General features: G+C 43.7%; 1 protein-coding gene across 1 annotated transcript; it reads right to left on the minus strand.

Moving 5' to 3' along the window:
• Positions 1 to 6: 6 nt before the first annotated feature.
• CHRNA6 (cholinergic receptor nicotinic alpha 6 subunit) lies at positions 7 to 13,448 on the minus strand. Its single transcript, XM_010957816.3, has 6 exons — positions 12,554 to 13,448; positions 10,284 to 10,423; positions 7,685 to 7,729; positions 6,301 to 6,410; positions 5,222 to 6,200; positions 7 to 3,889 (listed from the first exon to the last, which is right to left on the minus strand). Exons 1-6 carry the CDS (start codon positions 12,630 to 12,632, stop codon positions 3,758 to 3,760), a joined length of 1,485 nt encoding a protein of 494 aa, XP_010956118.1. The 5' UTR covers positions 12,633 to 13,448; the 3' UTR covers positions 7 to 3,757.
• Positions 13,449 to 17,593: the final 4,145 nt, after the last annotated feature.

Below are 17,593 nucleotides of genomic sequence, written 5' to 3' on the forward strand. Positions count from 1 at the left end.
GCTAACACAAGAACTTTATTTTTCCTTCTTAGTTTAGTTGCCACACTTTAAAACTAGGAGATCTTATATAAATGCTGGATTATCCACATAACTTGAAAAACCAGCAGATCGAACACCCAGGTCCACATTCCACATCATTCCACAGGAGGACCAGGGACTAGAGCTCAGCAGGGCAAATCAGCCTCTCTGCGAGCAGACTGCTCGACTTGGCTCCCAGAGACCCTGTGTGCTGAGCTCCCCTTACACTTCAGCATCACTAAAGTCAGAGGTCGGAGGTCAGAGGTCATCTCCGCCCACCTGCTGCCTCAGCCAAGGGAGCATGAACAGACCAGTCAGTTAGGGAGCAGAACCCCGAGGATGCTTCCATCTGCCCATGACTCGTATTCCCCAAAATGTCTGCTACTCAACTCAGCAACGACTCATCTCATTCTGAAGACTCCTATACATCCCACAAAACTCATCTGGAGCCCCTGCCCTGGGTTAGAATAAACTTTGACACTCCTAATGGTCCTGACCCTCCTAAAACAAGACAGCATTTCCTGCCTCCTCTCTCTAAGCTGGCTTACGTTTCAAAGCTTTCTTTTCTGATTACTGATGGTGAAAGGTGCTCTCCCCTGGCCTTTGGGGAGGACGTGGGGCCGGGAGGGAAGAAGAGGGGCCACTCCAGTTGATTTACTGTCTTTTTCTTTTTTTTTGTAGGGGGGAAGGTAATTAGGTTTATTTATTTTTACTTATTAATTTTTTAATGGAGGGACTGGGGATTGAACCCAGGACCTCGTGCGTGCTAGGCATGCACTCTACCATTGAGCTATTTCCCCCTCATTTAAGTCAGGAGATGAAGGTTCCAGAGTTGAATTTGTTGGCTACGTGATCACAGGCAAGCCACTCTACCTCCTGAGATTGAAAACAAACAAACCAAAGACCTGAGCTAAATAATCTGCGAGTTGCATTCCACCCCTCAAAGTCATTGGTTCCATGGTTCCAATACACAGACACCTCCATGCTGTGATTCCTCTTTCATTCAAACGCTTATTTTCTTTCTTTTTAAGTGCATGTTGCTAGTTTTTTGTTTGTTTGTTTGTTTTTTAACTCATCGGTCCAAGATTTGCCCCACGGCCCCTGAGGATGACTGAGAAACTTCTGGAAAGCTGGGCTGGGAAGGCTGAGTATGTTCACATCTAAAGGAATATGTTAAGAAGTCAGGATCAGGTTTCTTTGCCCCTGGCTGGGAGCACTTTCTTCCCATCTTCCCGCTTTGCAATGCTTAACAGTCTTATTTTCATATGTGATGCGGGGTTAACATCCAGCGTATGTAGAATTCCTACAACTCAGCAACAAGAAAACCCCAAATAACCATTTCTTAAAAAGGGCAGAGGACTTGCATATACATTTCTCCCAAGAAGATACACAAATGGACAATGAGTACATGAAGATAACACTCAACATCACTTTAGGGAAATGCAAACCAAAACCATGAAGGTATTACCTTACACGCATTAGGACAGCTACAAAATAACAAGTGGCCCGTCAGGCCACCCAAGATGGCTGTTCTCTTGTTCTTTGCGCATCCCCTGCTCGACCAGTCCCTGCTTCATCCTCATCCTCCTGACCTTCCCTCGTAATCATAGAGCCTGCTCAGTAAATGCCTATGTACTTGCCCCCGGCCCCAGCTGCCTATCAAATCACTGATGTCTCTTTCTTCTGTCTTGAAGCTGGGCGAGTACAGGGCTTGCTGGCCTTCGGGGGTACTTGCCGCCTGACAAGGAGGATGTGGAGAAATTAGAACGCTCGTGCACTGCAGATGGGATCGTAAAATGGTGCAGCCACTATGGAAAACAGTATGATGATTCCTCAAAAAAAAAATTAATAATAGAATGACCATATGACCCAGCAATTTCACTTCTGGGTATATAAACAAAGGAATTGAAAGCCATGACTCAAAGAGGTATTTGCACACCCATGTTCATAGCAGCATTATTCACAATAAGCAAAAGGTGGAAGCAACCCGACCCAATAACCACTGATGAGTAAGTAGATAAACAAAATATGGTCCATACATACAGTGGAATATTATACAGCCTTAAAAAGGAAGGAAATGCTGACACATGCTACAACATGGATGAACCTTGAAGACAGTATGCTTACTGAAATAAGCTAGATACAACAAGAAAAGTACTGTAGGATTCCACTTACATGACATCCCTAAAGTAATCAGATTTAAAGAACCAAAATAGAAGGGTGGTGGCCAGGGCCTGGGGGAGAGGGAGGTGGGGGAGTTATGGCTCAATGGGTGCAGAGTTTCAGTTTTGCAAGATGAAAAGAGTTATGGGGATGGATGGTGGTGATGTTTACACAACAATGTGAACGTAGTTAATACCACTGGACTGTGGTATTACACCTAAAAAGGATCAGATGATCAATTTGGTTATGTGTATTTACCATAATTAAAACTGCAAACAGATACAACATTGTAAAATGATTATAAATTAATAAAAATGTTTAAAAAACTGCAAACAATGACATTAAATATTAATTTGGATTATTAGAAAAAAAATGTATCAAGAAACAGCCCATCCTCTAAAAAGACAGAAAATATAGAGATACTAAGTCACAGACATGAGGAGTAAAAATATTTTAGAACAGAGTAACTCAAATTCAAGACCTCTGCTTGGGGCGGGGAGGGTACAGCTCAGTGGTAGCGCACGTGCTTAGCATGCCTGAGGTCCTGAGGTTCAGTCCCCAGCACCTCCATTAAAATAAATAAGTAACTTTTAAAAAAATAAAATACATCTTCAAATTATTGTAAAAATTGTGTACAAAAATAAAAAGATAATAAATTAGAGTGGAGTGAGACAGGATTCCCAAGGCTCTCCCCCAGGGGAAAAGAATGGCTTCAAAAGGTATGAGATGACAATGTGTTAGAGAAGAAACACTTTTCAGTCTCAGCTACAAAGAACAAATGGACGCCGTGGATGAGAAGAGACACCTTTGGGACCCGCAGCAAAGGCTGCTTCAGGTCCGTCCTGCCACACCACATCACGCTCTATTTCCATCGCTCCGGTTACATTCCCCACCTGGTACCCAGTCCTGGAGATCACTTTGTTTATGGTTTTCTCCTAAAAAAGCTGCACATGCGTGGACGGAACCTATTTCTGCTACCGTTGGCAGGTCCAGCACAGTGTCGGTCACCGCTCAAGTCTCTTGCCTGATGGATGCTAATTAAATACAGCCTGCTGGATGGACCGATGACCTGTTACTACTTTTGACCAATTAATGTATCCGATCAGGCTGAAATGTGTGCCCTACTTCACAGAGACATGCACAAGGCAGCAAGCATGCACTAGTTCACAAGGGGTGCAAACATCAGCAAGTCCAAGGTCCAGAGTGTCACGTTGGCAGGTGTCATTATTCTGAGAAGCATGTCAACTGGAGGAACAACAGAGCCCAGGCTTCGCGAGGCTTGATGCTGATTCCATGGTTTGCGGTGCCATTGAATCGTCGTGTCCCCGGAAGCCAATGTGTGCAGACAAGAGAACCCTGTTAGGAGCTGCCAGCTCTGGGCTCCAGTGTCATAAAACATCTTAAAGGACTCCTCTGTGCCCCCAAAGGAGGGCATTTGGGCTCCTCATTGGCAATAAAGTCCTCTTTTTCCATCTCGATGGGAACTTGGTGGGGAGCTTCCATCCCTTTCCTTGTGGTGGGGACGACAAAACAAACAGGGTCTGTACATTTCTGAGGATAAAGGGAAAATCCATCCTTACGAACTTCCTGTGTTCCCCAGCAGCGGCTGTAGAAACAGCCCCGCGGTTCCAAACACGCAGACAATTATAAACACCCACAGGAACACCCTGTCCACCACCATGGCCACGTATTTCCAGTCATCCTCTACCTGGAAGACAAACAGAAAGACATGCAACTTAAAAAAAAAAATCGAAGCCGTGGGAGATGAGCCCTATTTCATAAAAGAAGCTGCTTCCTTTTCACGGACGATTTCCTGGCACTTTTCCAAGCAAATATTGATCTTTTTCTGATTAACCCGTGTCTCTGTAGCACACAGAGAAGTTCTGTTTGCCTGAAGAGGGTGGGTACCCACGCCCCGTGTCCTCGGGCAGCGAGCAGAAGAGTAAGCAGGTTTCCGGGGGGCACAGGGGACATCATCTGACTGCAAGGAACACCCCCAAAAAGGTGCTGAGATAGCTCCACTCTTGTCATGGGCACCATGGGACATTCTGACCCCTTGGCGAGTTCAGGAAATGGGCTCGAGGCAGGGGGTGTGGGATGTTCCTGCTGGACCCCTCCTCTCATCAGGAAAGGGCAGCCCTCTAGACCTTGGGGTCACGCTGGTCGGGGACAGTTCACTGCATTTCCCATCTCCTTCCTGTTCCTGACCTCCAAGAGCCCGACCCGGGGGTGATTAAGTCAGCAACCACTGTCCCCTAGGTTTGACGAAGGTGTCACCACAGAGGGGAGTTCTGGGCTCACCTGTCCCTGATGCACCCCAACCCCTACCCGTGTGACATGCAGTCACAGTGTCTTCCTGGCACCAGCAGGCGGACTTCAGGTCTGCAGTGTCCTGTCACTAGGAGATAAGGATGCCGGCAGCTGCAGGCAGGTCAGACCCAGACCCCCGGCATGAGCAATCAGAGGCCCCCAGCTAGTCATCCGCCCAGTGTGGAAAATCGACATCAATTTCTTGAGCTCTCTCTTTGGAGGCTGAGGAGGTCTGAGCTGCTATGGTTAGACTCTGGGCAGCTGGGGCAGAATGTGTGGATGCTAAAACTATCCCAGAGGCGCATTCAATCAGCACGTACATCCCTGTCCTGGAGAGTAAGTGGGACTGGAGCTGCGGGAGGCTCACTCGCCTTCTTCCCAGCTCCCAGCTCCCAGCCCATGAGGGGTTCTGCAGGCGTTCCTCTGGCCCCTCGGCCGGCTTTTTCCCTCTTGCATCCTTCCTGATGCAGGGGCTCTCAGTCTAATCAGCCAAGGCTGCCCTGAGCATCTGTTTTAACCAGATTTCACTTGCATTAACGTTTCTGGAGGTGGAGATTTGCCCCGCCCCCGCAAGGGCAGTTTGCCCACAACTGCATGCCCACAGAGCCGGATCGTAGGGTACCACCCCCCCGAACGTCCTGCAGTCAGAACTCACACTGAAGATCCGCCATGTCTATACAGGCCCCCAGCTCTGCTGCGGGTGGACAGGCTACAGGAGACATGCATTTACCTCCTTGGTTTCATTTCGGTTCTTCATGTTTTCTGCTATGAACTGAACACTGTTAAACACGTCTTCGACCTCCGGCGAGTGCTCAGAACTTTCGGTCACCCATCGTGAAGGCTGATGCCTTAACCTTCTCTTGGGGGCAGCAAGCTCACTTGAATGATGACAGTGGCTGCATTCTTCAAGAAGTCTGGGCTCCCTGCGATGATCAAGCTTGACTTTGGCGGGCCTCCTAGAGAGGCTTTTGGGGTTTTTGTCAGATCTTGTCTCCCTCATCTTGCCCAGAGGCCTCTTCATCATCAGGATCTGGGGTAACAGCCGCAGGAAGACGGTCTTCACCCATGTGGGCATGGTGTGGGTGGTGGGAGTGCGGTAGTGTATGTTCAACACGAACACCGTCACCACGATGGACAGGGTGACAAAGACCATGGTGAACAGCAGGTACTCGCCCACCAGGGGAATCACGAGGGACGTGGACGGGATGGTTTCCGTGATCACCAGTAAAAACACAGTCAGAGAAAGCAGGACGGAAATGCAAAGCGTCACCTTTTCACCACAGTCGGAAGGAAGGTAAAAGACCAACACAGTTAGGAATGAAATAAAGAGACAGGGGATGATCAGATTGATGGTGTAAAACATCGGCAATCTTCTGATGTAAAAAGAATAGGTTATGTCTGTGTATATCTCCTCACAGCAGTTGTATTTTATGTCATGCTTGTAGCCAGAAGCATCAACAATCTCCCATTCACTGTTCTCCCAGAAATCATTCATGTCCACTTTAGAGCCAATGATCAAGAGATCAATTTCAGCTTTGTCATATGTCCAGGAACCAAATTTCAGGGAACAATTTTGATGATCAAAAGGGAAAAAAGTGATGTCCATTGGACAGGAACTCTTAAAAATGGCTGGTGGAGTCCAGGTTATCATGCCATCGTGTTTCAGAAGAGCTTTTGTCTTGCCTTCGACTTGGAAGTCGCCAACAGCACTGCAAAGTAAATCAGACACCGTGAGTGACGCCCCTGTGCTTTGGCTCAGCCTGTACCAGAGGCAACTTTGGAAAGAGACTGGCTGTCAGATGCCCCTACTTGTTGTAGAGAACTATGTCAGGTTTCCAGATCTTATCTGCAGGAACACGCAGCGTCTCAATACCATCGTATTCCACTGGGTCCCAGCGCAGTCTATAATCATTCCAGATCTAAAGGGAAGAGGAGTCAGTTAAAAAAATACTTAACTTGGGGGGTGGTATATAGCTCAGGGGTAGAGCACGTGCTTAACATGCATGAGGTCCTGGGTTCAATCCCCAGTAACCTCCATTAAAAAAGTAAAAAATATATACTGGATAGCACAGGGAACTATAGTCAATATCTCAGAGTAACTTATGGTGAAAAAGAATATGAAAACGAATATACGTATATTCATGTATGACTGAAGCATTGTTCTACACACCAGAAATTGACACAACATTGTAAACTGACTATACTTCAGTAAACATACATATTTTAAAAATTTTTTAAATAAAAACAAAAATATATAAATAAATAAATCTAATTACCTCCCCACTAAAAAAAAGTTAGAAAAATATATATAAATATAGATTTAAAAAAATTTTTTTTTAAAAACTTAAAAAAAAAATCCTTAACTTACTTCCAGTGTTAATTCTATGTCAGTTCAGCAGTTTTTTCAAAAAGTTCTTATTTAAAGGGTACATCGGTTTCTATCAAAAATTGGGTGAGTAAATCCATGGGGAACAAGGAGGTGGATTGCTGAGCTGATTTTGGCAAATATGAATTATCTAATAGATATTAGCTAAGAATTGATTATTAATTCGCTGGCCAAGTTTACGGGCTCAGCTTCCGTATTCCCTGGACTAGGCTCAACCTGGAGCGGCAACGCGTTTTTAATATTGAAAGGGTAGTTCAAATGTATGATAATGAGTTTGGTACAAAGTCTGCATACGAGATTAAGACAGGAAGGAGGCACGAGATGGTAGGACTGATAAAACCAGATGCTGGGAATCTAACCCACGAGATACAGGTAAAAACCAGACACTTAAAGGGGGAGGGTAGAGCTCAGTGGTTGAGTGCATGCTTAGCATACATGAGGTCCTGGGTTCAATCCCCAGTAACTCCACTGAAAAATCAGATAAATAAATAAACCTAATTACCTCCCCCCGCTGCAAAAACGAAACAAAACAAACCAAACAAACAAACAAAATAACCAGGAGACTTGAGAGCAGAAACCAGAAAGGACAGGGTCAGAGAGAACTGTGTTGCTAGGTTCTGCACCCACAAAGCTTGCTCCCAGCCAGCTGTTACCAGAGGTGAACTTTGGGCTTTGGAGATAGGTAATGCTCTATCGTAAGTTGGAGCTTCTAGAAAGAATGCTAGTGGATTTTATCCATTAGACATCGTTAACCTGACACACAAGTAACACAGTTCCAAGACAAGAGCACATGACGCAGACACATACGTGACGTAGCCACAGGTTGGTTTCCATGATCTGGTTGACTTCATCCTGGGAAGACGAAACAATCTTTTTAGCCTCAAATGTACTTACTACTAGAAGTGACTCTTAGAGCTAAAATGACAACTAAAAAGAGTCGTAGTTGCTAATGGAGGAAAACAAAAAAGACTGAAAAGGCAACTTATAGAAAACAACCAGAAATATGATATTTCCACACTGGTCTTAACCCTGTTGACTTTGAAAGGAAATGTGGTTTAAAGACTGTCTGTCATATCTGATTTAAGTTCCACTTCTGTGAAGCTTTTCTGACCACTGCAGCCCAGAAAGTTTTCTGACTCCATGAAATAAAAGAAAGGAGGGAAGTGTAGGAGGGAGCGGAGATACTGCAGATGGTGATGGGTATCATTGTTTCTGCCATCATCTTCCCCACTCCCTGAAAACCTCCCTAGAGGGTACCCAGCACCCTTTAGGCTCTGAGCCCTTGAGGCATCAGCCTCAGCTCAGCCTGGAGTTTCTACCTCAAGAAATTAGGGGGGAGAATCACAAAATAAATGCAAAGTAAGCATACAGAAGTAAAAATAAAGGTAAGATCAGAAATCAATAAAATTAAAAATGAAAACAATAGAGAACATCAATAAAGCAAAAAGCTGATTCATTAGGGAAAAACCAACAAAACTGATCAACCTTTAGCAAGATGGACAAAAATAAAAAGAGAGAAGACACAAATCACCAGTATCAAGAATGAAATAGGAGCAATCACTACAGATCCTGCAGCCATCAAAAGGACAGAAAACACTATGAACAACTTTAACTTTATCATATGTTTGACAACTGAAATGATGTATGTGAGTCAAATCACTATCCTGCACACTTTACTTATACAGTGTGTGTGTCAAATATATCTCAATTAAACTGGAAAAAAAAAAAGAAGAAATGAACTACTGATACAATCAACAACTTGCATGAATCTAAAGAATTACATTGAGTGGAAAGCCAATCCACAAGGTTCCACACTGTATGATTCCATTTATGTATGGCTTTCTTGAGAAAATTTTACAATTGAAGGCACATTAGTCATTGCCACTGGGGAAACGGGGCAAAGGAAGCAACCAAGGGATCTGTAATTTCTTACAACTGGTCAGTGAATCCGCAATCATTTCAATAAATAAAATTTCAATGACAAAACTACATTTCTGAAGCCTCCTTGCAGCCAGAGGTGGTTGATGAGCCAGGAAGCAGAAGCTCTGAGGAGGACTTCCAAGAAAACTCTTTAAGGAAGTCCCAGATGTATGGCATGTGCCTCTCTCTTCTCCTGCTTCTTGCCAAGAATGTGAATATGTTTAAATGAAAATCAGCGTGAGGAAACACAGAGGTAAGAAACCACATGCTAAGGATGGTGAAATAGAAAGATAGAAGGACCCTTGGTTGCTGTCACTACGTATAGTTTATGCTTTTAGCATCATAGCCCAGGTGATTGACAGCCTCAGGAGTTGTGCAGTGCGTAACCTGGGCAACTGAACATGGTGGTGCAACCACTACCACGAAGCCACGTGGTCTTAACCTGGACTGTTAACCTTTACATTTCTATTACATAAGAAAGAAATGGTGGGTAGGGTTTAGCTCAGTGGTACAGCATGTGCTGAGCATGCACAAGGTCCTGGGTTCAACCCCTAGTATCTCTAGTTATAAATAAATTAATAAATATTCCCCCCCTCCAAAAAAAGAAAGAAACCTGTTTTATTTAAGCTGAGTGTGTGTGTGCTTCAATCTCTGATAGGAGCCAAACACAAATATCAAAATCTGTATTTAGCAGTCCCCACCCACCATCTCCAGAATAATAAAAGGATGGATCAGTCATGGATTTGAAGTGATGCTGTATCACAGACTTGAGCTGAAACTCAGTTCAGTTCTCTATTCTTAACAGCCCAACCCATAGGAAGTTTCGTTCCCAGCCTGGTAAGAGACCAGTAACCAGTGCTAAGCTACTTGGGAGAAGAGGGTGGCAGAGGCATCAGAATAGGCACTCAATAAATGTTGATTAAATTATTAAATAAAGGAATGAGTGGGCCCATCCAGGTGAGAGAAACACCTGTTTGTTTTTTGGTTTTCAAATCAGTATTTACCTGCATATACACACTTCCAGCCTGGGCTTGAGGACCAAGCCAGCCCAGTCCACTGGGAAGCATAGACTGGAGAAAACATGGTGGCCCTCACATCACACGCCTCACTATCTTCCCACCACTGTTTCACTCGGCAAAGTTGTAGAATGCAGATGGCAGCCACCAAGTGTAGACACTGGTGCATACTAGGTGCACAGTGAAGTTAGCTCCCTTTCTAACCTCCCTTCAACTTCTCTTTCACCTCTTTGTTTCATAAACTGGTCCTGAAAGCACTTCCAGAAAAACATTGCCTTAACGTGAGGGTTACAGCATCGCTGGGGAAAGGGTCTCCCTCCCAGCCGGCCGGCTTTGAAGGGCCAGCACTCTGGATTTTCCGTTTGTTTCATCTTTTAAAACCCCTTTAATGACCACGTGCAGTGGGACTCGCTCGTACGGCCTCGGAGTGGGGCCTCCTCCGGGCGCACGTGGTGAACCCCCGCGCTTACCACGTCGGCCAGCTGCGTGATGGCCACTTCAAAATGCACCGTGACGGGGTCGGAAACGTTTTCCACCGGCCTGATGAACTGGTTATAATGAGAAAACAGTTCGTGAAAGAGTCTCTCCTCGGAGGCACAGCCTGCGCAGCCTGCGGGGCGGAGCAGAGGGAGGAGTTAGAGCGGCAGAGAGGGTGGGGGACGTTCCAGCGCCGTCCATCCCGCGGGAGGCATCCGGGCCAGCACTGCATCCGCCGGCATCCCCCGCAGGACCACTTCACCTGCGCTGCTCAGCTTCGCCGCGGAGATGAGAGGAGCAATGCCTGCATCTCAGGACTAGTGTGACAGCAAACAAAACGACGTTGGTGAGCGCACTTCTGAAGTCTAAGGCAGCCCTGATGTGAAGGGACAGACAGGCTCGGGATGGTACCCGAACAGAACTCGCCGCCCTGCTGACCCAGAAACTACAGAAAAGTCCTGCCCTTTCTCATCAAAACACTGGTCCAACTGGCTTCTGTTTCTACAACCACAGGGTATGTAGCTCAGGAACGTTCCGCAAACTGAAAAAACGAGTAATTTCATCAACGTGTTAAGCCCGCCTCCTTTTTAAAGTCAATTTTGAGCTTCATTTATCTTGGAGATGTGTGAGAGGCCAAGGTTTCTAAGGAAAATTGACTTAAAATATTTTTTTAATCCAAAATTGGTTCTTAAACAATAGCATTTTCAAGGAAGGGAGGTGTAGCTCAGTGGTAGAGCGATGCTTAGTGTGCACAAGGTCCTGGGTTCAATCCCCAGTCCCTCCATTATAAATAAATAAATAAACAACGAATTACCTCCTCCTCCCCCAAATAAATAAAATTTTTAAAAATAATAAATAAATACAATTTAAAAAACAAATGTTTTTAAAAACAATAACATTTTCAGTCATTAATTTTTGGACAATGGCTTAATGTATATCTGTCTTTTTCCAAAAATGCAACTTGCATTCATTTAACCTAATTCATTTCATTAATACTCCTCCTCTATATTTTTCCTTTTAGAATTCAAATTTGATATCAGAAATATTATTCTACAAATTTCTCAAAGGGATTTATAACTTGAAAAGAAAAAAGTATTAAATATTTTGCTCATTAGGCAAAAACAAATGAAAGGAGAGCTGTTATGTTACTAAATAAAAAATGCTGTTTGACAAATGCATTTGGAAACACAAAAACACTGAGCTTTCAGCAGGAAAGAACAATTTTAAATGTAAAACATCATTCTCTGACATCATAATTAATAATTATAGAAATATTTCTACATAAAACAGATAATTAAAACACCCTCCCATTCATCAGTTTCCCCCTTAGAGATGTTTCTTTTCCTTTGAGATACTTCAGATAAACCCTCTGTGAGTCTTAGCCAGCAAGTCCTTGCAAACTTAACAGTACATGGAAATGTGGTTTTGTCCAGCAGAGCAGCTGTAGTGACTAAATCTTAACTTCAAAAATGAATGTTCTTACTCTTAGGACACATTTCAGCATAGTAATATGACAGGTTTCCCAAAACAAAGACCTACAAAATGACAGGGTTCATACACTGAGAAATAGCATTTGCTAACAAATAAAGCACAGCTTTGGAAAGATGCTAAATACAGATAAATAGGCTGAATACATCACAGCAGAGGTGGAAAGAAAAACTGTACCATTATTCTTATTGCCTGTTTTCACTGGGAAAAGAAAAGGAAATATGGTTTACGATGTTTCTTTGTTCCCACTACCCCACCCCCCAAAATCGCATCTTACATGTTAAGCCAATCTAAAAATGAATTTTAAAAAATTCATTTGTAGATTAATTAGCAGTTGTCAGAGTAGGAGTTCCTGTGCAGGCACTCTACATATTTACCCCTGGAATATCTCATCTCTGCTCAGTCAAGCACAACTAGAAAAGGAAAGTATTTGCAAATTTCAAATTCCCAATTTATCCCTTCCTACACCCTTGCCCCCCGTAACCATGTTTGTTTACTATGACTGTGAGTCTGAATACTAACTAGCATATGTAAAATAGATAAACAGCAAGTTTCTTCTGCATAGCACAAAGAACTATATTCAAAATCTTGTAGAAACCTATAATGAAAAAGAATATGAAAATGAATATATGTATATATGTGCATGACTGGGACATTATGCAGTAGATCAGAAATTGACACCATGTAACTGACTATACTTCAATGTAAAACAAAAAAGAGAGTAAATATATGTAGCTAAAAATGGAATACAAGACAAAGCAGAAATAAAACCTACCTTCAAAGAAAGGTATGAGTACATACCACCAGAGACACAGCCCAAAGCAAAGGGATCCCTGACCCTTGCGGGGTCGCATGATGAAAATGCACCAGGGTTTCTCTTTCTAGTCGCAGGATCGTGGGAAACAAAGAGCTCTCAGACAGCCACACACACCAGACCTTTAAATCACCAGCGTCCCACTGCGGCCCGGGGGTCTTCTATGAAATGAAAACCCGCACACAGCTAAAACGGTCGTTCCCAGTATCAGATGGAGGCCGACAAAAAGCGCAGATAAAGAGGACTCATCCTGATGTCAGATGAGTCACCACGTTGTCTGTCACCCTAGATTTCTTCTCGGGCTGGAGCAGTGAGTGAGGAAAAGTGGGAGGGATGCCAGGCAGGCAGGACCAAGGGGGACAGAAAACTGTGCGAAGCTTAGAGGAGCCTCCTGTCGCTCAGTCCCAACCACCAGCCTTAGGGGAATAGACACTCGTTTACTGAGCTCCAGTGTAGGGACAGCGCCTGCCAGGTCCGGAACCGTGGGTTCTGATGCCCGGAGTGCTCCGGTTTATCCAGGCTTAACCTTGTTACCAGGAAACGTTCTGAAATACGAGTCCCCTTTCTGTCTCAGTTAGTGAGGCTCACAGAGAACAGAATTCAGCTGGTTTTGCCTGACTTCTGATGCCTTGTCTTTTTGAGTTTACAGATCACCCTCTGGGACTTCAGCTTAACTGTCTGAGAGTAACAGGGAGGTAGGCAACACAGGAGGCCAACGGAGGGCTCTGTATTTATTTAAACATCCTTGTCACCAATGTTTTTTTTTTTTTTTTAATCATTTTCTACTTTGTTCTATCAGTTTAGTGTCAGGATTCTGATGGATTAGACCTTCTGGTCACATTTTGGTGTTTGTTTAAGAGGAGTTAGACCTGGAACAAAATGATAAGGCAACCTGCTGAATGGGAGAAAATATTTGCAAGCCACACATCTGATAAGGGGCTCATATCCAAAATAATGTAAGGAACATGTAAAACTCAATAACAAAGAAATAAGTAAATATCAATTGACAAATGGGAAAAGGACTAAACAGACATTTTTTTGCAAAGAAGACATACAGATGACCAATGGGTCTATGAAAAGGGGTCAACGTCACTAATCATCAGGGAAATGCAAATCAAACCACCTCACACCTATTAGGATGGTTTTTATAAAAAGACAAGAGATAATAAGTGTTGGTGAGGATGTGGAGAAAAGGGAACTCTTGTATGCTGTTGTTTGGAATGTAAATTGGTGCAGCCACTTGGGAAAACAGTATAATGGTGTCCCCCCACAAAAAAAAAATTAAAAATAGAACTACCATATGATCCAGCAATCTCACTTCTGGGTGTTTATCCAAAGGAATTGAAATCAGTTTCTCAGGGAGGGGATAGCTCATTGGTAGAGCTCATGTCTAGATGCACAAGGTAAAACTCAAATCAAGTTGGCTATTTTTCAAAGCACCAACACTCTATTGCTCAGGCTTTAACTGCTTCCTTCTTCATCCTTTCTAACAGATACATACCACAGTCTTTCAAGAAAACTGTCATCTCGCTTCTTTTGTCTTATCCAACAATCCTTCTCTATAGCCACCACCTGTCAACGTAAAGAACTGGGCATCTTCTGGAATGAGCCCAGAATCAGCCCTTCGTTCCTCCAAGAGCACGCAAAACTCCGTCCCCGGTGCTAAGTTGCAGAGTCGGGGATGGGGGACTCTGTGAACCGAGGGGTCACAGAGCAACCTCACCAGAGGCAAAGGCAGAAGAAGAAATGTGGGCTTTGGGGTCAGAGAGACCCAGATTTGGATTCTGGCCCCATACCCATGTGGGGGATGCTGGACAAATTATTTAAATTACTTACAAATTCCCTCCGCCCTGTCCTCATTAGAAAGATGTAATTAAATTCAGCAACATAGCAGGGTGGTATAGCTCAAGTGGTAGAGCGCATGCTTAGCATGCATGAGATCCTGGGTTCAATCCCCAGTCCCTCCTCTAAAAGTAAATATGTAAATTTGGGAACATTACTCCTCTAATCTCTCCCCACCCAATTTTTCATGTAACTTTCACTCACTCTCTTCCTAGTACAAATAGATAACGCAATCAGGTAACTCTCAGGCCTGAACTGGCAGGAAGAATATATTTTAAATTTTTGTAAAGAAAACACATTCTTAAAAGAGAACATTTAAACTATCCACTCACCATCAGAAAAAATGCTTGCGCTTCGTCATTGAGTCACAAGTTGATATTCTGCATCAAAACCTTTTGGAAAATTGCCAAGATAGAGGCTAAAACCAAATACACGGCTGGGGTAGGAGACGGGGCAGCACAGTTTAAAAAAAAAAAAAAAGGAATTTTTTTAAAAAAATTCAAGAAACAAAAGATTTAAAGACATTTTGCCTTTTCCTAATATTGTTTCCCATTCACATTATGCAATTAGTTTTTTTTTTAATTGAGGTAGAGTCAATTTACAATGTTGTGTTAATTTCTGGTGCCCAGCATAGTAATTTATCTATCTATCTATCTAACTATCTATCTATCTATCTATTTATCTATCTATCTATTTACCTATTCCTTTTCCATAATTGGTTTTTGTTTAGAGTGCTGCTCTTGGTTCTTGGAGGTGGAAGGGTTCCCGGGAGATGAGAGGCTAATTAACACAGGAAGAGCTTGTGTGTAGGGGGTTCTCCTTCCCAGCCTTAACCCCCAACCCCACCACCCCCTCTTTCCTCTCAGCCAGTTCCAAAAGGAAAAAAGGGCCAAGCAGTGGATCTTAACTTTCTTCAAGACCACAAATAATCTGATGGAAACTGTGGCCCCTACACTGCTCCCACACTCATGTGCATGAAACGCAATGGACCACAGAATTCCCCAGGGCTCCCACCTGCGGAGGGCAGCCCTGGGTGGAGGCTATCATAGGTGGCTTCATGGTTTCCCGAGCATCTGTCCCAGTCACTCCACATCATCCCTTTTCAAAATAACATATTCTAAACAGCTAATGTGTCAGGAGGTTGAAAGTCTTCAGAGACTAATTGTTGGGTTCCTGTTTTGTTTTTCTCCATAGATGCTGAACAATTTGGAGATTTTCTGAGAAAAAGAAGTGATACTGTTTAATATGAAACTTTTTATTACTATGTTTTAAGCTTTTCCCTCCCTATTTCCTAAATTAAAATCATTGCCTCATTCTGCTCTAAAAACAAGGGAGACTTTGATACGGTTACATAAAATTCGTTATATTCTTATTTTAAGTTGTGGGGGGTTTGGAGCATAGAAACTGCACGAATGAACATTCTGTTGACCTTTCTCCAACTGTCAGTTCTCTTTAAACTCAAAATGAGAAGACTCTTTCGTTCTCCCTAAAGAAATATAAAGGAAGTAACCCTTTAAACATGTATTATTTATAAATCCACTTGCAGCAAAAACATCAATAATTTAATAACCCCATATGCTTGGCTTTGTTTTTAAAAAGAAAAAAAAAACCTACTACCATTAACCTCTCACATGTTTAATATCCCTAATCAGTGGTATTTCTCATCCATCCAACTTGACATTTCCCACACAAGAGAAATAAAATAGCAGTAGGGTAGTCTTCAAATTAAATGATCATTTGAGGCCCCCCCAAATTTAATAAATAGCTTGTAAGAGAGGCTCATATTAACCCTACCATGCTCACTTTTTGTCCATGGAAATTTTAAGAAAAAGAGAAAGACTTAGAACCTAGGCTGGGATCAAGAAGTGAAAATCCAAACCAGGTGGAAGCATTAAGACGTGGAATGATAATTACAATTATCTCTCAGCACGGCCCATCCAACCCTACACTGAGCCCTGTGCAATCTCCGTGTTAATCCACACAGCAACCCCCAGAGGCGAGACCCAGTTTTGTCAGTGAGGATGCTGACACCCAGGCAGGTTAAGTAACTTGCTTGCAGATCCATCAGCACTGCTAAATGCTCACATTCCAATCTAGGTCTGCCTGAATCTCAAGGTGGTGCTTTAACCTTAAAGCTCTACTCAAGTGCTTTTAGATCCATGAATACTTTACAAGCTCAATATATTTTTAGAGGTTTGTTACTGAAATGGGTGGTGGTTAGCATCCACTTCGATGTCATTCACTCTGACTCCCTCCCATGAGCTGAGGAAGCCAAGGCTAATTTGTACCAGGAGTTGAAATGATGGACATAGTACAGGACAGAAGTGAAGGTCCAGGAGATCGCCCCACTTAAGGCACAGGCTGACACTGGGCGAGCTCCCCACTGTGGGAGAGTGGGGTTACAGCCACATGGATGCTCTGGGGTGCGCTGTTGCTGCTGTGTTATGAACATCGCTAGGTTGAGCACCAGTGGAGGGCACGGTGGGTCATGCTCCTCCAGCCAGAACGATTCCTACTCGGGACTTTGGGAATTCGCTCACTTCCCTCCAGACTTTTCACCGCACCAGGTGGGCAGCAATGATTTCCAGGCCCATCAAAGTAGAAAGACGTGTGCTTAAGTCCTAAATCCCCACAAAGGAAGAAGCAATTCAAGGTTACCTTTGTCCTGGGAGCCAGCAGTTATTGTAAGACAATCTATTCCATGACAGGAGACCCAGCTCTATGATATAAATGAGAATAACAATACCATTTGGTATGAGTCTCCTACAGCTGCTACAACAAATGACCATGAACTTGGTGGCTTAAAACAATGGAAGGTTATTCTTTCCTAGTTCTGGAGGCCAGCAGTCCAAAGTCAAGGTGTGGGCAGGGCCGTGCTCCCTCTGAAGGCTCTGGGGAAGGAGACTCCCTTCCCTCTTCCAGCTTGTGGTGGCTCCAGCAGTTCCTTGAGCTGTGACAGCTCCACTCCAACCTCTGCCTCTGTCATTACATGATCCTTTTCTCTCTGCCTGCCTCCTCCTCTCACCTCTTGTAAAGAAGCTGGTCATTCAGCTTAGGTCCTACTGGGTAATCCGAGATACACGGATCACAAGACCCTTAACTTTATCACAGCTGCAAAGACTCTTTTGCCAAAGAAGATCCCGGTCACAGGTCCCAGGG

This window comes from Camelus bactrianus, chromosome 26 (genome assembly GCF_048773025.1).
Source record: "Camelus bactrianus isolate YW-2024 breed Bactrian camel chromosome 26, ASM4877302v1, whole genome shotgun sequence".
NCBI lineage: Eukaryota > Metazoa > Chordata > Mammalia > Artiodactyla > Camelidae > Camelus > Camelus bactrianus.